The sequence below is a fragment of the Electrona antarctica genome (genome assembly GCF_951216825.1).
Source record: "Electrona antarctica genome assembly, chromosome: 9".
NCBI classification, from domain to species: Eukaryota; Metazoa; Chordata; class Actinopteri; order Myctophiformes; family Myctophidae; genus Electrona; species Electrona antarctica.
In genome coordinates, this window is record NC_136790.1 from 31,190,180 (window position 1) to 31,213,350 (window position 23,171).

Genomic DNA, 23,171 nt, shown 5'->3' on the forward strand with positions numbered 1-23,171 from the left:
CCCTCTCTTGAAAAATGAAAATGAGTCAGCCATCCTCCCTGAGTGATGCCACACTTTAAATTGACATTTGCTCTCCTTGCACTGCGCGACTGTGCCGTTGCGCAGGAAATTCATTTATTTAAATTTTTAATAGGCTAGCTCGTCACTTTATTGCAGCTGCTTATGTTGAAGAGGCTGCCATCCACATTCATTCTCCTGCACAGGAGGAGAGAGGGAGAGAGCAGGGAGCCAGGGGAGAGGAGAGAGGGAGAGGGGGAGAGAGAGAGCAGGGAGCCAGGGGAGAGGAGAGAGGGAAGGGGGGTTATATCTGATAACTGCAGCTCAGGTCCTTCAGTCTGCAGTTAATACTGAGCCTCGCTGTCTCCGGCTCTGCTCCGTAAGGACTTGCCACCCACTCACCTCTTCTTCCCTTCCGATGTTCTTCTTCTTTCGCTCTTTTTTTATAGAGCCCCCATGTGTTCCGATTTTTCGGCATCGGACCCAAGAATCTGGCACCGGTCGCACTCAAAAATTGTCTTCTGCCCATCTCCTCTCCTCTCTCCTCCTATCTGTGATTGTCAGCAGTCCTGACTCCTGTCTCTTTTCTTTCACTCAATCTCTCATTCCTCTCACTCCGTCTTCTCCCCTTCCATCCATTCTACATATCTTAAGTTGACACATTTATGTCGTCGCCAGGCATTCTAGTGGCATGTGATGACTTATAGATGTCAAACAGGCACAAGCCATCCAAACTAGGGTAAGCTCAATACAGAAAAATGAATAGAGTAGAGTATGCACACTGCAATGCTCCTAAAACACAGTTCTTTATTTTTGTTTTGACATTTGTGCTTCTGCAGTATATGAAGTCTTTATTCTGCAGAAGGCATGGGTGCAGACGCATAAATAAAGACTTGTATTTATGTATAGGGGCTATTCAGTGTAGTCTGTGGACACTATTTTCCATTTCTGGCAAATGGACAACACCACTTCGCTGTGATCTGCCTGGCTTTGCCAAACCTGGGTTATGTTGGCATACTGTGGAAGTGCTATAGTCTGGTTAAAATGATGTGGTGGCATGGGATTTAAAGATCACTCCTGCACACTGCTTCTTGCTCCAAATAATATCTTTTTTTGTCATTTTTTCTTTTTGTCCACGTTTGTTCTTTGGAAAGCCTTGCATGCACGCACGTGCGACCCTGAAGCATAGCTGTATGAACACAAGCAGTCGTATCCATACAGAATACAGATATATCTAGGACACACACATGCAGGAGCGCGCACACACACACACACACACACACACACACACACACACACACACACGCGCCTCGATTCTCGGGTAAAGTGACCACACTCCCTGGCCTGTATCCTTGGGGACTGATTGACAGATAGGCCTGTCTCTCCATCACTCACCAGCAGAGGTGGAGGAAGAAGAACCAAGATAAGACGGGAGGGAAATAAATGACACATACCTCATCTCCCCTTCCCCCTGTTCTCCCTTTGATTTCCTTCTATCTGTCATACACACACACACACACACACACACACACACACACACACACACACACACACACACACACACACACACACACACACACACACACACACACACACACAGCCCTCACACCTCGTCTCTCCATTGGGTCTGTCTTTGTCATCTCTCCTCGGATGGGTTCAGTCATAAACTAGTCTTTGTGCAGACACTCTGATATAGTCAAGGTGAAGCGGAGGGATGCAGGGGGCCCATGGAGAGTTGTGAGAACCATTTGACATAATCAGCATATACAGGAGAACTAATGTCCTGATATCGCCCTAACATGATTGGACTGTCAAGAAGTGGTGAGGCACACGCCCAGCAAAGCCCCAACTTCACACACACACACACACACACACACACACACACACACACACACACACACACACACACACACCACGCTTCATTCTCCCTTTCAATTACAATAACCCCCCCCCCCCCCCCCCCCCCCAAATCTCCTGCATCCACGTTGTCGAGGGATACCTACTCTGGGGTGTAGTGTGCAACTGTGCGTTATGAAGAAGATTGTAGATGAACAAGCACATTATGTTATATTATGTTGCTACGTGTAGCTAAATCCGCCTCCCATTCTGGGACCGGCTGAATGGTGGAGCCTCGCCTCTGCAATTAGAGACTGCTTAGGTTGGACGAGGATGCAGACAATTAGTGTGTGGTGGTTGTCAGTCTGTAATGGGAGGGGTGGGGGAAGGTATAGATGAGGGGGCTTTGCAAGAAAGAAGGGGCACTTCAGAACGGCGATGATAAGACCAACAACAACATGCCCTCCAGGGGATTGAGCAGCAACATCTCAGACAACAATTCTCCCTTCCCTCTCGGCGCACCGTGCCTTTGTGCATCCTGATAGGGAGCAGCAGCTCTTGAGTTGTTATTGTGATTGTAGCTCCCTGAAGGGGTAACCAGCTCGCTCTGACCATCGGAGAGCCGCTGAGCTGTGAGCCACCGAGAGCCATGTCTGGACCCTATTGGCAGAAAAGCAAGGTCTAATTAGAATAAGGCGATACTGGGAAGTTTGTTGATACCGCTGTAACCGCGACGGGAAAGCCTTGGACTTGGAGTGGTCCCGGCTATAAATTGCAGGCTGTCAATATAACAGTGCCCACTGGCACTTCTTCAAACGCAGCCGCTCTCCAAAGCCCTTGTGGTAATGCTGGAAGTTATGAAATATTAAAGAGTTCAGTGTTGTGGGTCTATAACTCATTTCAGCATGACTCACATTATGTGTACAGAGCCTCTCATAATCAGCCTCTGCCTCCCATGCTATCTCCCTTCATAATTAAATGCCGACTCGCATTTGCCCTTCAGACTTGACGTGATATCATTTATTTATTGCTGGGGTGAATGTCAACTCAACTTTTTTTTCTTCTCCTTTTCTAATTTTGGCGTCGGAGAGCCTTTTAGGCCTCTCTGCCTGCCTGATGCATAATCAATAGGAAATGTTCCTTGGTAACTCATGATGTGTTTTTTTTTCTTTCTTTCTTTTTGCCTTGCAGGGCTCCCAACCTGTGCCTCTACAGATGATGCTGTAGTTGACAGCTCGCAGCGCAGAGAAAAGGACAGTGGATCAATAGCAGCTTGCCTTTCCTTCCTTCCCTCCCTCACTCCCACCATCCAACCTTGTTCCCAGGAAACATAGCGGAAAAGAAAGACAAGGCTGACTTGGGACTTTGGTGCCGGAGCCTCTTCTCCTCCACCTCCTCCTCCCCCACCCCCTGCAACCTTGCCTCCAGCCAGCCCCAGATATGTGTCCCCTAGCTCGGTCAGGGGCTTCCCCTGGCTCGGGGTGCCTGCTCCTCAGTTTGGGACTGCTGCTCCTCACAGATTTCTACCTCTCGGGAGGTCATACCCAGGCCTTCAAACAATTTGCCCCTGTCGATTGGGGGCTGACTCACCTGGCCATCCACAACAAAACCGGGGAGGTCTACGTCGGTTCCGTCAACTGGATTTTCAAGCTGTCCAGCAACCTGACCAAGCTGCGGAGCCACATGACTGGCCCTGTGGAGGACAACGAGAAGTGCTACCCGCCGCCCAGTGTTCAGTCCTGCCCGCATGACCTGGCCAAAACACCCAATGTCAACAAGCTCCTCCTTATCGACTACACTCAGAACCGCCTCATCGCCTGCGGCAGCACCTCCCAGGGCATCTGCCAGTTCCTCCGCCTGGATGACCTCTTCAAGCTGGGAGAGCCCCACCACCGCAAGGAGCACTACCTGTCCAGCGTGGCCGAGTCAGGAACCATGTCCGGGGTCATCATCAGCCCCCCCTACGGCGCCACCAGCAAGCTCTTCATCGGCACCCCCATCGACGGCAAGTCAGAATACTTCCCCACCCTCTCCAGCCGCAAGCTGATGGAGAATGAGGAGAACGCTGACATGTTCAGCTTTGTCTACCAGGACGAGTTTGTCTCCTCTCAGCTCAAGATCCCTTCAGACACCTTGTCCAAGTTCCCTGCATTTGACATCTACTATGTCTACAGCTTCAGCAGCGAGCAGTTCGTCTACTACCTGACCATGCAGCTGGACACCCAACTCACATCCCCCGATGCCAGCGGAGAGCAGTTCTTCACCTCCAAGATTGTCCGCCTGTGCGTGGATGACCCCAAGTTTTACTCCTACGTCGAGTTCCCCATCGGCTGCACTAAGGACGGCGTGGAGTATCGGCTGGTCCAGGACGCCTACCTGACCCGACCTGGCCAACAGCTGGCCAAATCCCTGGGCGTTTCTGAGAATGAAGACATCCTCTTCACTGTGTTCTCCCAAGGCCAGAAGAACCGGTCGAAGCCACCCAAAGAGTCGGCCCTGTGCCTCTTCACCTTGAGAAAGATCAAGGAGAAGATCAAGGAGAGGATCCAGTCTTGTTACAAGGGAGACGGGAAGCTGTCCTTACCGTGGCTGCTGAACAAAGAGCTGGCATGCATCAACTCGGTAAGTCAGACCTTCTCTCATGGACGTCTATCGTCCTGTTTTATTGTCTCTACAAACACTTTCCAAGTTGTTTTACAACTCTTCCCAAGTTGTTTTTTACACATTTTGTAAAACAAGTCGCTGATGTGATCATACGAAATACATTTGTTCTGAAAAGGTCTGGTAATCCATTTAGTCCTATACACAGGTAGCTGTCCAAATGGATTCATAGTCATATTAAAAAACCTATTGATGTCCAAGGAGTTTATTTTGAAACTGTACACTTCCTATACTCTACTTCTTGTGGTTTGGGCCCTTACCCCCCACCCCCACCCATTCATCTATCTCACTTTCTCCCTAGGGCCTCCCTGTGGTTAGTTTTCACTCAGACCAGGGACATCATTAGCCCCAAGTCCCTGGGATTTGTGAAATGTCACGCACGCACGCACGCACGCACGCACGCACGCACGCACGCACGCGCACACACACAGTGCTAATAGTGTGGTTTGATGTGGTGCAGGTTTTTACTGACTAGCACATGTTGCATGGCCACGCATCTACCAAACACGTGCGCACGCACGCACACGCACAGACGTGGAATGTTGTCTGGATTGAACCCAGTACACTCTCCCCAGGCTTCAGGTTTATTAGAAGACCTATTTAAAGTTATAAGATAAGATGGCCTTTATTGTTCCCTGAGGGGCAGCAGCAACTCTAGTTAGAGAGAAGGCAGGAGCATCAAGTAGCACAAATCTAAAAGAAATGAAAGGATAAGATAAAGAAGAAATGTATGGTACAATACTTCTATTACTATTAGTGAACGATCATATACAAACAAAACATAAATATATATATATAGTGAAAATAGCTATCTACAAGCTCTCACTGAGTCACGGTGGAACAGGTTGTGAGCTTGTAGAGTGACTATTTTTGTAAGCCACCATTTTACAACAAAGTATAATACAGGGTACAGGGTACATGTGGTTAATCAGACTAATTGATTTAGTCCATTTTAAATATTATATATTAGAAATTGTTTTGTGTCAATTCATTGACTCACACAAAAGAATATTCGATTTTATTAATTGGTTATAAGTGGGTTATTGGTTCTAAATATCAGGTTTGATATATGTTATGTTAATTGACCAGCCCTATGATAAACTATGGTGACAATGGAACAGAATGTCCAGTTGCTGGTAATGTATATAATGTGGTAATGTCTGGTATTGGTAAAGTGCAAACAGTGCAGCGCATGCATAAACATAAGCCTGATTTATTCTTAGTTGTACAATGGTGTCCCGTCACTCCCGTGCCAACAGTTCAGTTTTAGCCCAGGATCCTCATATGATGGAGTGCAAGTATGATGGAACAACCTGGAGAGTCTGTTGGAGTCACACAGCACCTGCATTCTGTGGTGACATTTAAACCATGAACCTCAGCACGCACGCACGGGTACTGATTATGGACCGTGCAAGCAGCATACATGCCCCAGGACTCCTGGACTCAGCATCCTGTGTGTGTGTGTGTGTGTGTGTGTGTGTGTGTGTGTGTGTGTGTGTGTGTGTGTGTGTGTGTGTGTGTGTGTGTGTGTGTGTGTGTGTGTGTGTGTGTGTGTGTGTGTGTGTGTGTGTGTGTGTGTGTGTGTGTGTGTGTGTGTGTGTGTGTGTGTGTGTGTGATCTATGTATGTATGCTTACAGAGGCTTTTACAAACTACGCTGTTGCCACAGCTCCCCTATAAACTGTCATGGCTGATGATGTAATTGCCTCAGGGCTAAGCTGATTGGTTGACCCTATGATCCCACAGAGACCTGCGGGTTGGCCTGAGGTTAATGTCGCTTGCCATGTTGCCCCTTCACACTGACCTGGAGTCAGCGGCCCTTACACCAACTTTAACCCCAGTCAATGGTCAGAGACGCCTCTAAATCTGACCTCAGATGAGAGCCTCATAAGCCTTTTATTTTATACTGTGAGAACTAGCACTATCCTAACACATTATCACACGTAAACACATAAGCTTAACCCCAGCCTCCATATTCTGAAGGAAACATTAGCCAGTCATGTGCTTGTAGATCAACCGAAACAAGCTGTTGAATTAACACTGAACATTTGACCGTGTAGATTGGGGTCCCAAAGAACAAATTAATACAAATGGTATCAAATGTGTGTCCGTGTCCTATTGCATGTCAAACTGGGGGTCCTTGAAACTCAAAAGGCTCCATCACTGGACTAGAGAGAATCTGGACTTGTATGGAGTCGATTGGTGCATAGTTTAGTTAATCAGAGTACTCTGCAAGAATGTGTCAGCGGAGAGTTTGATTGAGCTGCAAAGTGGGGAAGCGTCTTTGACGTGGGTGTTGAATAACTGGAGGTTGACAGAGTGGCTGAGATGGCAAGACGTGCGGGGGGGGGGGGGCATGATGACCTGGACAGCTGCTAGACACACAGCCTAACATGATGGATGGAGCCAAACACTCTGTCAACTGTGTGTGGGTGTGGGTGTGGGTGGGTGGGTGTGTGTGTGTGTGTGTGTGTGTGTGTGTGTGTGTGTGTGTGTGTGTGGGTGGGTGTGGGTGTCATGAATTGTTTATGCGTGCAGAGATGGTGGCTGTTTAAATAAAAACGTTTGCATGATACAAGCAGCTCCAGGATGGAGCTATTTGCTCAAAGCAGACACAAACACACACACACACACACACACACACACACACACACACACACACACACACACACACTCCATTCATTACCTCAGCAGTTAGTGTCTGTGTGTGTGCGTGTGGGTGCGTGTGCGACTGCGTGCGCGCGTGCGCACACGTGTTTCTGTCCCTGAGCTTTATTAGTGAACCTCTGACCTTCTACCCAGGTTGAGAGTGGATCAATACAGACTATTTCCAGATAGATAGAGAGAGAGAGAGATACAGAGGTAGCTGTGTTGAGCAGAGTAGCTGAAAGAGGGAGAGGTGAAACCAAGGTGCTGAGAAAGCATGGTGCTGGTGGAGTGAGGGAGAGCCTCACGAGAGACGGAATGAAAGGGAAGAAATGGTGACAGGGAGGACATATAGCACAGAGGCAAGAATCAACAAGCTTTATTTGTCTCACTCACACGTACAAGCTACACAGTGTTAATGTGGCATGTTCTGCAAAACAACCTCAAACAATATACACAAGATGATAATGGAGCTAATACTGGATTGCAATGTGTAAAAAAAGAAGAATAACATGCATAGAATGAGAGGTGTGTTAAATGAGGAGGTGTCCAGAGGAGGTAAGGTGCAGAGAGGAAGAAATGAAAGAGAGAGAGAGAGAGAGAGGTGAGTAAAGCAAGATAAGCGAGGGAGAGTAAAAGAACAGAAAGACAGATGGCACTGGGCAGAGTGAAAAACAGGAAAAACAGGGGGGAAAGGCAAAAAAAGCAGGGGATGACTGACATGACTGCATGTGAGAGAAGAAGAGAGGAAAGATGACTAAGATAAAAAGGGAAATGGAGCGAGTGAAGAGCTAGTGAAAATAGAGATGAAGGACAAAAGGCATAATGGAGAGAGGGGGAGAGAGAGAGAGAGAGAGAGAGGGAGAGAGGGGGAGAGAGGGGGAGAGAGAGAGAGAGAGAGAGAGATCCCCAGAAATATTTTTGCAGTGTCTTGCCAAGAACAGCAGGGGAAAGAGCGGATGAAAGAAAAGGTAGAGACAGAGGAGAGGAGAGGTTGATGGAGTAGCGGGCTCCAGCACAAATAATATCAGTGTCAGTCACCTGACTGCTGCTCTGTGCAGCCCACAACCTGCCTCTCTGTCATGTGTGTGTGTGGTTCATAGCTCATCAAAGTGTTATTTCCATGTGTGTGTACGTGTATGAGAGGAGGGAGTGAAATAATAGCCATCATGAGTGCTCTTGTTGACCCTTCATGATGCATGTGCGATGAATGGTGTGTTTGTGCATGTCATAGCAGCATCGGAGTGCCCCCTCATCAACCTCCCACACATCAGCCCACAGTCCCAGACTGCTGCAGTGTCGCTATCTGCCTGGCGTGCCCGTCAGACGCAGCAATAGCGCCAAGACCAGTCACAGTGTCACACTCCCATTCACCAGATGGGCTGCGGGGTGGATGAACCTCTTTGGGCTGCTGAATTGGATCTCATTGTCAATGGCCAGGGGCATCAATCAGTGGCCGAATTCTCTGTAATCAATCATCGAGAGAATTTCTTTTTTTATTCAGCCGTTTTTATTCAAGTGTTAATTTCACTGACAATGTCAATATGCAAGTATTTGGTGTTTTTTTTGTTCTGAGCTTCGTTGGCCAGCTGTTGTTCCACAGCTAAGAAATGCAGTGTCAGAGGTCGCGTTCTCGTGTTCAATCTGAGATTGAGGTTAAGTTTAAATGTGTGGATATTTCAGTGCTAGGAGACACACTCATATTTGGGTTACCGTGTCAGCTCCAAGCCCTCTTTGTAGCTCCATCAGGTGTGTGTGTGTGTGGTGTGTGTGTGTCGTGTATGGACTAATCTCTTGGGTCGGAGAGAGCAGTTGAGATTAGCATGCTTATCAGTTAAATACTGTAGCATCTGTAGCTATCTGTCCTCTGGGGACTGACCACTAGGCTTGCAGATGCTAACACAGCCAATCACTTTACCTCCTACCTGATGAAAATGTACTCTGTAGGCTTCACTCTCTGTAAATTAGATGGAATGGAGCACAATATGTGTTCTGCTGATTGGTAACATTCAGTTATTCATGTCAGGGTGGGACACCTGATTTGTTATCCCCGCCAGACCGAGATGAAATCTTTGCCCTTCGCCTGTCTGTTTGTGTCCGTCTGTCTGTGCGCAGCTAATCTTTGACACCGCTGGTCCGATTGGCCTCAAACTTTGCAACACACGATTTACACCACCCTTACTAGGCAACCAAGCCTGGCAGATATGCACTCAGAGGAGTGCACGTTTATGGTTTGAACTAAACATTTTAAACCCTAGGGTGTAAATGTGATTTGATATAATTATGATTAATCAATTTTAATGCAAAAAAAGATTGAATTCACAAATGTGACTGGACTAATTGATTTGCTACTGTTAGTATAATATTTCATGTAGTGCCCACATTCCATTATGTTTTAGTTTGGTAAATAAGAAGGGGGGAAAAGCAATTTATTATAATTGATTCCAAGATTTGCCACCAATGCAGTTGAATTGCCAACACAAGATCAATGCATGTTTAGAGTCCTATAGTAACTCCCGCCTAGGACCTAGTCCTATAGTAACTCCCGCCTAGGACCTAGTCCTAGGTTATGAGTCCTATAGTAACTCCCGCCTAGGACCTAGTCCTAGGTTATTTGTCATCAGATGTTAAACATAGTTTTGCAGCACTGAAAGGACTCTTATATTGGAACGTGTTTTTCTGCCAGTGCAATTGTTGCATACGGTATAATATTATAGACTTCATCTTGAGCATATGAGCTCAAATGAATACAAGTTCATTACATTTCAGAGCAATTATAGAAAAGACAAAGTTGAATTGACTTCGAGGCCATGTCCTAATCTCATTAAATCCAGTGTTATGAATATTAAGTAATGAACATAGCTCAATTGTGTCCTTTAAATATAAAAATAAATGAATGCGGTCCCATTTCAGAGGTCTTAATCAAAAGGGATGTGCCGGCAAATACGTTTAAGTAATTAGACCCCAGCTGATGAGTGGAGTTAATTGACATACTAAATGAGTCGAGCCATGAGATGCTGATTGGGCGGGTCATTTTAGATGTTATTGATATCATGGGTCATGGTTTGGGTAATATGTTTGATTTGGTCTGGAATTAGAAACGTGTTCACTTTCACACAGAGTAGACTTTAGATTGAAGTCACTATTATATACTATGTGTGATTATATTATTGTGTGACACACACACACACACCATGCTCAACTGTGTGTCCCATCCTATTGTTAAAATGACAATGGCCTGCCATTGAAGACAAGTGTGTGCGTGTGTGCATGCATGCACCAATGGCATTGGCTGTGGCAACAGAGCAGTAATCTCTTCACCAAGTGAAAGTTGACTCGCATGGACAGAAATTATCTTTAGTTCAGTCTCCATTTGCTTTTTTGTCTTGCTTTTCACTGTTTCTCCTCACGTCCTTTCTTTGTCTGCCTCTCACGCCCGGAATTTTTCCTCTGTCGTTCTCATCTATAATCAATATTGTTCCCCGTGTCTCTCTCATCCATCCGTCTGGCTCACTGACCTTTCAATGTCCTATAGTGAGGTGTTTAGCTCACAAATCCAGCACAACACTAATGTGTGTGTGTGTGTGTGTGTGTGTGTGTGTGTGTGTGTGTGTGTGTGTGTGTGTGTGTGTGTGTGTGTGTGTGTGTGTGTGTGTGTGTGTGTGTGTGTGTGTGTGTGTGTGTGTGTGTGTGTGTGTGTGTGTGTGTGTGTGGAGCATCGGCAGGAAATGCAAAACTGCCTTTATTGTGTGTGTGCGTACATCGCACGCCTCAGCTAGGAACCCACCAGGTGCGCAAGCATAAGCACGCGTACACTGATTCTCTTCCGCTCCATGTTAATGAATGCAGCCGTTCTCACTGCCCGTGCATGAACGATGCACTCGCAAACGTGGATATTTGTTTTAATTTACACACAAGTCTGTCCATGTGCATTCTCATTGAACTGTAGCCAGGTTCCAAACCTGTTCCACTGTAGCCAGGTTTGGTGAGAACAGTCGCATACAAGCCTGCGCCCTGCGGCCACAATAAAAGCATCTAAGGGTGTGAACGACACATCTTTTTGGTGGGTTTCCAGCATAAGCACCCATCAAAAACGTGTTGCTCACATGCTTTATTGTGCATTGAGAAAATCTTCACGTACGTTAGTGGAGCGTCCATGGGCGGCTGCTGGGAACGGCTGCATTCATTAACATTAACATTTTTTAACAAAACGTCAGTGTGTGTCAGTGTGTGCTTATGCTTGCTTGTGCCTCTAATGTTACAGTAGTGAAACCTTGCATGAGTGTGTTTGTTTCTCATTGACCTTTCCTCAGGAAATGACAAACCATAGGGTTACATTGAGAAGTGATGTATTTTTATTTTTATTGACACTTTAAAATATCGAGTCTCTGTCCTTTTGGCCTGTTGGCACATAATCAAATGTAAGCAGAATAATCATAGTTTGTAAGAAGATAATTATATTAATTATACAATTGGTTGGCTTCTCACATACTTACTCACATACTTTTCATGAAAGGGCGAGAGGTTCATGCATTCTATATTAATATTATAGTATATAGTACGGTATATACTATACTATACCAGTAAGACGCCTGAGGGCAAGGTCGCTTCTCGTGCACGCATCCGCCTGGGTGACAGACTGCTGGGCTGGCGCTTTGGAATGGGGGGTCAGATCAACACATCCGCCTGGGTGACAGCAGACTGCTGGGCGAGCGCTGGCGCTTTGGCAAGGGGGGGTCAGATCAACATATGGAATGAATTCTGTACTGGCCATATATGGAGCGTGTCTTGAGTGTACAGGGTTTGATGAGGTCAGATCAACATATGGAATGTCAGAACAGGTCAGCTCCATATATGGAGATCATAGTAAATGCGACCTGCGGTCGCAACTAATACTATACAGTTAGACTTTATACTACTAGAGTTAGACACAGATGGATTTAGACACAGATATCCTCCCACTTCATGTGCCAGCATGCCAGCCTAATGGGGAGATGGGTTGATATGTACAGTAAATTGATGTCTTTACAGAACTGCTCATTTTTGCTATGATCAATCTTTCCTCCTGTTACTCACTGGCAGCAATTTGAAAAACCCATTCTCTCAAAAAATGATGACTGTGATGAAAGTGGAACTCATATTGGAGCGATTCATCAATGATTAATTATCTTGACGTTATATTATAGAATTTTATGCTATAACTTGTCATTATAATATAACAGGAGTTCTAATGACAGAGTTCAAACTCAGATCAAACTGATTTGTGCTCATGCATGTCAACCTCCATGTCTGAGGCTCATTTCGTTCCTAGTTAGTTATATTTCTAGTTATCTTGAAGCAGCCAACCATTCATGTACTCTACCATCTACAAGGAATCAAATAGATCGCATCGCATCACTGCTGACGAGCACTGAAGGACTCTTGAGATAGTAGGGTTTTGTGTTTTCTGGGGTGTAGTGTGCAAAATGAAAAAGATTTGTTGCGACCATAGGTTGCAGTTTACTATGACAACCTTCAAAACCTGTCAGTCAATCCGTCACACCCCGTGACACGCTCCATATATGGCCAATAGATCATTCATTCCATATGTTCTGACCTCATCAAACCCTGTACACTCAATACACTGCCCTGGCCCCCCGCTGCCACCCTTAGATCTCCATATATGGAGCTGACCTTTTCTGACATTCCATATGTTGATCTGACCTCATCAAACCCAGTACACTCAAGACACGCTCCATATATGGCCAGACCTCATCAAACCCTGTTCACTCAAGACACTGCCCCCGCTGACACCTTATATCTCTATATATGGAGCTGACCTGTTCTGACTTTCCATATGTTGATCTGACCTCATCAAACCCTGTACACTCAAGACACACTCCATATATGGCCAGTACAGAAGTCATTCCATATGTTGACCCCATGCTAGTTATTTTGGAATTTGAATCCTGAAAAGTAACAAATTAGGACATAATGGGCTTTCCACCCAACTGTATCTTTATTTAGATGTATGCACATTGCATGGCAGTAGTTTCTACCAAACCATAGTGGTTGAGAACTTTTGTCAGTCCTACACATTGTAGGCCTGTCAGTGTAGTGAAGCTTTACGTTGCCTGTAATTTATTGTGACATGGACGTCAAGCCTTGCTGTGTGTGTGTGTGTGTGTGTGTGTGTGTGTGTGTGTGTGTGTGTGTGTGTGTGTGTGTGTGTGTGTGTGTGTGTGTGTGTGTGTGTGTGTGTGTGTGTGTGTGTGTGTGTGTGTGTGTGTGTGTGTGTGTGTGTGTGTGTGTGTGTGTGTGTGTGTGTGTGATAACCTGGTTTTCCATGTTTTGCTTTGTTGTTCAAGGCTACATATTGGAGGCTCCTAAAGCAGCTCATAGGACAGTGATGTTGACCAACATTGACAACATGCATTCTCTCACACACGCTGCGTTCCGTGAATTTGTTTTTTCACTTCGCTACTCAGTCTGGAAAGTCTCCTATCGCCATGGTCGATTTCTCACCAAGACTGAGAAATCGACCGGCTTCTGATTGGTCTGTGGTGCAGGTTGGGACAAAAACACCAGTTTGACGTCATCAATGCGCAGTTACTGTTGCCCTGCAACGTCCCCTTATCATTCACTAAACTCACCCCACATAGCTGGCAGTTTTTTGTATCTGACATAGTGGACTACTGAATCAAACTAGTGTTTACTTTTTACCGTAGGTTTTACTCTTTGAGTGTTGAATTGGCACTAATTCTTTCAACAGTGAGAAAAGCATGGACAGAGTGGCGCTGGCTGACCTGTAACAGGTGACGTTATGAAATACGAGTCAAACAGAAGGCTGGCCAGACTGATAGCGGAGTTCCAAAACAAATTCACAGAGCGCAGCAAATCGGGCTGTAAACCAGGCACGCACGCACGCACGCACGCACGCATGCATGCACACACGCACGCATGGCACTCTCTGAGGGTTTAAATGTTGGAAACCGGCATCTCTATGTATCATATACATTTTGGAATCTAGGTTGGTACATAAATCAAATTACACACACACACACACACTCACAGCGGTGTTTCCTCTGCTTTTTCTTGAAGAGACTCGGGCGATGTCTCCATAAGCGTGGAGGCCCCGCTGAGATTTCTGGGTAATTTATGAGCCGGCCTCTCCCATAATCCTTTACTTCACTAGAGACCAGGTTCTTGCACATGCGTGCATGCTTACACACACACACACGCACGCACGCACGCACGCACGCACGCGCGCGCGCGCGTTAGCAATGCACCTGACTTCGCCAGCACATTCCCGTGTGTGTGTTTCCATTATTTTGATACCAGATCTCTTCACTGGTTTCCCCTTTCTTTTCCCTCCCTTTCTGTGTTTCTCGATCTCTCTCTCTGTGAATGGCAGGGTTGTGCTGAGATGCCAAGTGTTTTGGCACGCTGTGTTTATGTGCTCCTTCACTCTAGTGGGCGTGTCTGTGTGTATGTGTGTGTTTGCCTTCACAGAATTAGGTCATTGTGTGCACTGCTCCTACATTCATGCACCATGAGTACCCGGAACGCTCAAACACATTATTACTGTAATGGCAGACAGAAACCTTGTATCTCCATGTTTCAACTTTTTATGTTCTTTACCTCACGTAATGCCCTACTTCATCGTACAAGAGTGTCAAGCAAACGTAGTGAAAATAGCCCAATTATGCTAGAATTGTCAGAAATAGTGAAAATACAACATTCACAACATGATGTATATTCACAATTCACAACATGAGCTTATATATCTGCTATTTTCACTATTTCTGATTTTTCTTTTTTTTTACCATTTTCGGCAAAGCAATGGTTACAAGATTTTCACCCGACAGTGACGATAAATGTATAGAGACTGAATCCTGGTGAAAACAGATTGGGTACATGTGACAGCTGGTGAAAGGAGAGGGGTCTCACTCTCTCTCTCTGGCACACCCCTAGTTTGTCCCTCTCCTTTCATTTTGTCTTTTTCCTCCCCATTTATTTCACCAGTGACCAGAGTTTTTTTCTGTCTCTTTTAGTGGTACATGCAGTGAAAACATGTTTATGTGATTTCTGCGCACATCAAACCGAGAAATGTTTTTGTGGCCAGCGTACATGCTTTTCTGACACGTTGGTAGGCCACAATTAATGGAAAACGATGTCGTCAACATCATTATTTATGTTCGCACGCATAAGCCTCCGTTGTATTAATGTTGATTCTCGATGCCTACATGAACGGAGGCCAGTGTTGACATAACTCCACTTGAGGTCAGTCTAGTGTGCGCGCTCACGCATGTTTCCTGACGTAACGGCGTCTAATGGACAGCCATCAACAGGCGAATGATTACTTAACCGCTGGCCCCTCAATGAGCGCACATGTCAGTAATCAGTCAATGTTATTGTGGGCTGGAATGTGTGTGTATGCCTGTTCGGCGCCATATGAATGACAATATCTCACTGGTTTTTGCGGTGTGAACTGCCAAAGGCAGCTCCGCCCTGGAGAAACCACCGCTTTGGCCAGAAGCCAGGGACACACACCTCTTCACTTCCTCTAAAATGCCGGGACAACGCTCAACACGCCCCAAACTCTTCTCTCTTCTGGCTCCAAAACTATGGAATGCACTTCCCATTACAATCAGAACTGCAGCCTCACTCCCAATCTTCCGCCGTAGTCTGAAAACCCACCTCTTCAGACTCCATCATGGCCCGTAGCACTTGCCCTAGCCCAGACGACCTTACAGGCATATGCAAAAGCTCAACATATTGGGGGGGGGGAGTATGTACAGTATGCATGTGCATGGCTCATACTATATGTATGGTATCTAGGCCACATGTTTCACTGTGACCTTGAATATCTGTTGGCAGTACACACACACACACACACACAGACACTCTCTCTCTCTCTCTCTCTCTCTCTCTCTCTCTCTCTCTCTCTCTCTCTCTCTCTCTCTCTCTCTGTGTGTGTCAGCACAGCACTAGCTTACATATTAACCCTTTCTATCGGTGCTCCAGCAAGAATATCAATTAGTATATGTTTAAACTCAGCAGGTGTCATAAGCTCTAGTCTACAGTCTTAACCCCTTCTGAGACCTATTCCAGACTAATCTTGAACTCTGACATGTAGAAAAGATATTGTGCGTCTTATGATTACTCGTACGATGTGGCACATGCTGAAAATAGGAGATCCATGCAGTCCCACCAAGCTTGTGGGTTTGTAGATCGGCTGCTGTCAGCATTGTTTGTTTGTGTTTATTTCCACATACAATAAAGAACAACGCTAATGGAAGGAAAACAAATAGCAAGACAAAAGATGACAATCTAAAAAAATCAATGTTATTTTTTTGGCAAATGCTAGTTAAGTCCTTTATCTTTTTCTTTTTTAGAAGAAACCAGCATGCGCCTGGAAAAGAACCACACCAGAAATTAAAATGCTTTCAAACCCAAGTGAAATGAACCCCCCCCCCCCCTTCCAGACCTGTGGGAATGTCTTTACCTGCCAAAGCCTGATATAGGTTCCGTTGTGTTTGAGCCGTTTGGGCCCTCAGGGCTACTGGAGTCTCCATACTGTATTTCAGACAGTCTGTCTGTCCATACAAGATGGATTAACCCTTAAAACTCCAAACTGTGTGTGTGTGTGTGTGTGTGTGTGTGTGTGTGTGTGTGTGTGTGTGTGTGTGTGTGTGTGTGTGTGTGTGTGTGTGTGTGTGTGTGTGTGTGTGTGTGTGTGTGTGTGTGTGTGTGTGTGTGTGTGTGTGTGTGTGTGTGTGTGTGTGTGTGTGTGTGTGTGTGTGTGTGTGTGTGTGTTAATCCAGATTGATGGATTTGGTGTGTTGTTTTTTCTCATGACAGCATGGTCATAGGAAGAAGATGGGGAATACAACATACACAGAAACACAGATGTGTACACGCACACAAAAATGCATTCAGGTTGACATTCTTAAATTGGGTGCGTGTTTGTTTGTCTCTGTGCGTGTGTGTCAGTCACCTTTGTTCCGAGGAGAGAAATTGCCCGCTAGCCATTAGTGCTTACAAAAGAAAGTTGTTTCAGGTAATGGCTGTGTGTTCTTGTGACACACACATACACACACACACACTGAAAAGAGTCTGAAATAGGTTCCAGTAAAGTGCCTTTCTCTCTATTTCAGTCTCTTTCTTTTTTTTTCTTGTGACAATTGTTCGGCCATGGGGGAGAGGGAGAGGGGGATCTTTTGTTAACTCCAATTGATAGGCCTCTCCTGTCTTGTCCTGTCCTCTTCTCCATTGTGTGTTACAGACCCTTTAGAAGGCTCTAAAATCACACTGTCTGAGCCACATTCATAGAAGGTTGTGAGTGTGTGTGTGTGTGTGTGTGTGTGTGTGTGTGTGTGTGTGCATCTGTGCGTGCGTGAGTGCGTGTGTGGGGTATTGACGTTTTCCCCAGATAATGTAGCCTGTGAAAGGGGGATGGAGGGAGAGAGCGAAAGAGAGAGAAAGTAGGAGAAAAAAAAGATAGAATAAAGAGATATTGACATGTGCCGCGCTGCAAGCAATTTAGGCAGATAGGGAGAGAGAGAGAGAGAGTGGGAGGAAGAGAGTTATCTGTCCTCCTGTGTGGATCAATCAGATGATGTAGTGATAAGACTGCGGATTACACTACCATTTACACACTCCGCATGTACACACTCACCTGTTCGCCCCAGTTAACACACACACTGTCACCTGTCCAATCCCACTCCACCAGTTAGGCAACAACAGTTGTCTCCTCGCCATACAGTATATACATCAACTCTAGTCTACGTCTGTCTGTCTGTCTTTCGTGCGCACGCACACACGCACGCACGCACGCACGCACGCACGCACGCACGCACGCGCGCGCACGCACGTATGCACAAACACAACACACACACGCCCTCTCTTCCCCTGCTCTCAGGAGGCTGATTATACATATAGAGAGACCCTCTGGCATGAATAGTGAAGGAATCATGGGGTCAGTTGATCACCCGGGGCAACCGCTTACCCCCCCCCCCCCCCCTCCCCATCACAGTGGAATTCTCTACAATGTGTCAGTGGGTCACCCGCGGTCACCAGCATCCATGGTCACCAGCACAACAGCGTATTGTCACGTCACAGCCATGACCCCAAGCATTAGACTGGTTAAAAGTTATTGTTCTTAATAGAGCCAATGGGAGAATAGGGAAGGGCGGATTGAAAATACCCTTTTTGACAAAAGATAATCGTATAGGGTATTTTGACACATGGTAAATCTAGATGATACGCCTATAGCCTACTTGAAGTTTGATACTGGATGTTGACTATAGTTATTAATGCCGTTAGACTTTGGATGTGCTGTGTTGAGGTAAATATACTCATGGAATGTCAAATTCATGAAATATTGTAGAGATGTCTTGGCAGTAAAAACCCATCACACAAAACCTTGAGTAACTTATTATTTAAAAAATATCAAGCAATACATTTCAATATTTCCATATATATTTGATCGCACAAACGGCACAAAGAGTCTTCTCTTCTCTTCTCTTCTCTTCTCTTCTCTTCTCTTCTCTTCTCTTCTCTTCTCTTCTCTTCTAGGAAAAAATATTTTAACTAAAAAGGGCTTGTTTTACAATATGTCTTTGTAATCTTTCCACTTTACTTACATATTGAACTGAAGCCATTAAATCATGTAAGCAAGGCCCCAAATACCACCCCAGGCCTTGTTGGAAATGCAATCTGAACCGTCCTTTGAGATTTCCTCTCACTCCTCTAACTCTGTTTTCCCCTCACAGCCCCTCCAGATAGATGATAACTTCTGTGGCCAGGACTTCAACCAGCCCCTCGGTGGTACCAGCACCATTGAAGGCATCCCTCTCTTCATTGACAAGGACGATGGCATGACATCTGTGGCTGCTTATGACTACCGTGGCAACACTGTGGCCTTCACCGGCACACGCAATGGCAAAATGAAGAAGGTAAGGACCGACGTACTGCATCCTCTACTCACGTTCTGTTTGGACTTTGGATCTGTGTTGTTCCGTCACTCAATTTTTTTGCCACTTGATTTGTCAGGGGTTATGACTTTAGTGACAGGTTTTCCCATCTTTTTTTATCTCATGGATTTGTAGCTGGTGGAAGTTATCAGGACTATTGTGTGTTTGTATGTGTGTCTGTGGGGGGGCTTTATGGATGTAGGTTAAATCTCTGAAGAGAGCTGCACTTTTACAGTCTAATCTTTATGCAATTTACACAGCTCTCAGCATGACGACGGCGCTTTTGTCGTAAGATTAAACGCCGCCGACGCCCTTTTCTGCAGAGTATCCCATTACCAAACAGATAACACGAGTGCCTTTTAAAGCCCTGTTCCCTTAACAAGCAGTTTAAAGCAACACTCCTACCAGTCCGTCATCGATTGTCATGTTCCTCATGTTGGGAGCATAAAAACGTTACAGCTAAGCACCACTTACAGCCTCGTGCACGTTCACGATCAATTCAAACGTATACGAACTTCACTCACTGCAGCTGGGAGGCAAGGTGGTGGTGGGGGGAGGGGGCGGAGTTTTATGGCATCGTCTAATGTGCATGGATGGGTGGATGGATGGAGAGCATGGGCTGAGGGATAGGAGATAGAAAGTGGCCTGGCATAGGTTCTGACATCTGGATGCTGGGATCTTCTGCTGTGCTCTTGGTCTGCGAGAGGGGTGCTCTGTCTAGTTGGTGTTTCTGGGTGTTCTGCTGGATCCATCCGTTGGTTGCTATGGCATGAGGCAGGGTGCAATGCCTGACACTAAATGCTAGACGGTTTTAATTATATGTTTTTATAATAATTGGCTGCATCTCTAATGGTGTGTGTGTGTGTGTGTGTGTGTGTGTGTGTGCGTGTGCGCGTGCGTGCGTGCGTGCGTGCGTGCCATGGGCTGCGAGCATCGATGCTCATGTGCTATAATTATAATTCCCCTGTATTCTCTTGTCTAATTCCCTTGGTTTTGATGGTGTATCATATAGAAAATGGTCATGTTAATGACAGTGTGTTAGCTTGTGCTTGTGTGTTCCTGTGGTATAGGGTTGTGCGTGTAAGGCCACATTCATGTGAAACTGTGTATGTTATAATTGTAATTATCTTGGATTATTGCTTTCTCTGTACATAACTGATGTGTGTGTGTGTGTGTGTGTGTGTGTGTGTGTGTGTGTGTGTGTGTGTGTGTGTGTGTGTGTGTGTGTGTGTGTGTGTGTGTGTGTGTGTGTGTGTGTGTGTGTGTGTGTGTGTGTGTGTGTGTGTGTGTGTGTGTGTGTGTGTGTGTGTGTGTGTGCACGGGCGTGTCTATGGAGGGCAGAGATCTCAGGGTAGATGTATAGCTCATTGGAATTCAGCCCCCTTCCCTGCACTGTTCACGACTTGACATCCATTCAACATTATGAATGTATAAGTGTGTGTGTGTGTGTCTCGGTGTCACTCACAGTATGCATAGTAATGTGAAGTCTTCTAGTTGCATGCATTTGCTGTGTGTTTGTATAGATGCAAATGTATGTTTGTGAAACACACGGGAACCTATTTACTGTATTCACACAGCAGACATTTTGCTCTCGGGTCATATTTTCGGGTTGTGGTGGCATTTCTTTCAATTTCATTGACTTAATAGCATTTCATTGACTTAACCCATTTTGAGCGGGAACCCCTTTTGGTGTTTACATACATTATGTTATAATTTAGCTATTGAAAAATAGCAGATCTACAAACTCATAGCGCGCCACCGAGTGGCGCGCTATGAACTTGTAGGTCTGCTATTTTTGAAAAATCGTTAAAATGTGCCTCAAATCTTTCAGAAAATTGTCATGATTTATGAATATGGTGAATTGACTTAATAGGGTCCATGTGAATATGGTGAATTGACTTAATAGGGTCCATGTGAATATGGTGAATTGACTTAATAGGGTCCATGTGAATATGGTAAATTTACTTAATAGGGTCCATGTGAATATGGTGAATTGACTTAATAGGGTCCATGTGAATATGGTGAATTGACTTAATAGGGTCCATGTGAATATGGTGAATTGCACACCTTTCCCCTCTTTCGTGAGCCTTTTGAAGGTTTCTTCCTCTTTGTACTTTTTTTGTAGTTTTTTTTAACTTTGTAGTTTTTTTTCCTGGGAGTTTTTCCTTGCCTGACTGAGGGTCTATGTATGAACATTGGTGTCATTTGGTTGGACATGTGGTTTCTGTTGATAATGTTTTGTTATTGCTTGCTTTTCAAGGTCAAGGGCCTTTCCATTGTTTTGTTTATTTTATTGTTGATTCTCTTCATGGTTTTATTTCACACTGGACCTTTGGCAAACGTCACGTTTTCTTCTGCTCTTTGATTAGATTGTCCTATGTAAAACACTTTGTAACTTTGTTTTGATGTGATCTATAGATTAAGTTTATTCATAATTTTAATCCAATGTTGACATTCAGTGCTGTCAAACACTTGTTCAGATAGCTTTGCAACAGCTACTTTATTTAGCTATAGTCTTGTATGCCTTTTCTTCGCTGACTTAGTACAAGAGGTGAGTTTGTTTGCACGTGTGCGCATGTGAGGTACTGTCAACAATGTATTTCGTATTTATAGTGTGTCTGTGTGCATGTTCTTCTTGCTTACTGTGGGTATTGCCTGTGTGTATGCATCTGTGTTGTGAGACAAAGTTCAGAATGATAACCGTGTTGCTCTATGAGCCCTTAAACTAAAGCTAGCTACTGTATTCATGTCAAAAGAACAAAATACAGTATAGTGCTGGGGTGGCATGCATGGATCAATGTCCCCCTTGAACTGTGTGAGCATTAATATCTTGATATTGGATCATATATGTAAAGTCTCTCTCTTCAGGCTCTGAAGAGAGAGACTTTGCGAGTTCATGTCCCTAATGAATTCATGTCCCTAATGAATTCCCTGTGCTCTCAAAACGCACCCGTGTATGTACGTGCCTGCATGCACACAGGAAGCTTTTACAAACAAGTCTTGATCTGATAGGGCACAGAGAGGCGAGATAGACTGAGAGGAAGTGAAGGTGATGGAGAGGAGAGAGAGGGGGTGATATAGAGAGGGGAAGTGGAGAGAAGGAGGCATTTTGGCTTGGGATAATGAAGATGATGGTATCCACTAGTATAATTGCGAGTGTGCAAAAGGCGAGGTGCAATGACTGAGCACTTTCCACCTCCCAGATCATTGCGAGTTGAATGGGGGGAAAATTGTGTTCAATGTGTGTGTGAGAGATGTAGTATAGATGGCGTAGTATAGAGTGTGGTCTTCAGGGACTTATTTCCCTAGTGTTGCACACGCACAATTAATTACACAGAAATAAATCGGAGGGAAGATAACAGAAACAACTTGAGGAAAAATAATGAGATGGTAGGGTAGATATTTATTTCCCATCTTCGCTGCCAGTGCATCAGTCAGTCCCTTAGCAAGAGAAAACCATAGTCATTGTACCACACAGTTATATTGCTATTGGTGCTTGGTTTTTTACATTTTTGAGGATGGACAAAATTAACTCTACAGGTACCATCTCTACCGTCACTTGTTAAAGTGTTCTTTGACATTGTTGTGAGTGTTTGTTTGTTGCCCTTCACGGCTCCAGACACAGGCTGCACTAATAAGGCCATTGTGTAGTGTAGTTGATTCTTCATTTTAGGCCAAACTGCATGGTTTCTGCTGTATCGGCTCACCCTGTCGAGGTCATCATGCACAAAAACGTTGATGGCATGAATAAATAACGTGCCTAAAAATGTCCCTAACGAATTCCCTGTGGTCTCAAAACGCACCCGTGTATGTACGTGCCTGCATGCACACAGGAAGCTTTTACAAACGAGTCTTGATCTGATAGGGCACAGAGAGGCGAGATAGACTGAGAGGAAGTGAAGGTGATGGAGAGGAGAGAGAGAGGGGGTGATATAGAGAGGGGAAGTGGAGCGAAGGAGGCATTTTGGCTTGGGATAATGAAGATGATGGTATCCACTAGTATAATTGACTAATTGCAGCGGTCAAGGACACCGGGGTGGAATGGCCATCAACTCCATGGTCTATTTAAGCCACT

At 45.2% G+C, this 23,171-nt stretch overlaps 1 protein-coding gene across 2 annotated transcripts in view; it reads left to right on the plus strand.

Moving 5' to 3' along the window:
• Positions 1 to 23,171, plus strand: part of plxna1b (plexin A1b) — a 221,644-nt gene that overhangs the window by 29,498 nt on the left and 168,975 nt on the right. For both annotated transcript variants that reach the window (XM_079509891.1, XM_079509892.1), the window contains exons 2-3: positions 3,025 to 4,455; positions 18,896 to 19,078. In XM_079509891.1, the coding sequence (XP_079366017.1) occupies positions 3,274 to 4,455; positions 18,896 to 19,078 (1,365 nt within the window). In that variant the 5' untranslated portion in view covers positions 3,025 to 3,273. The remainder of the gene's footprint in view (positions 1 to 3,024; positions 4,456 to 18,895; positions 19,079 to 23,171) is intronic.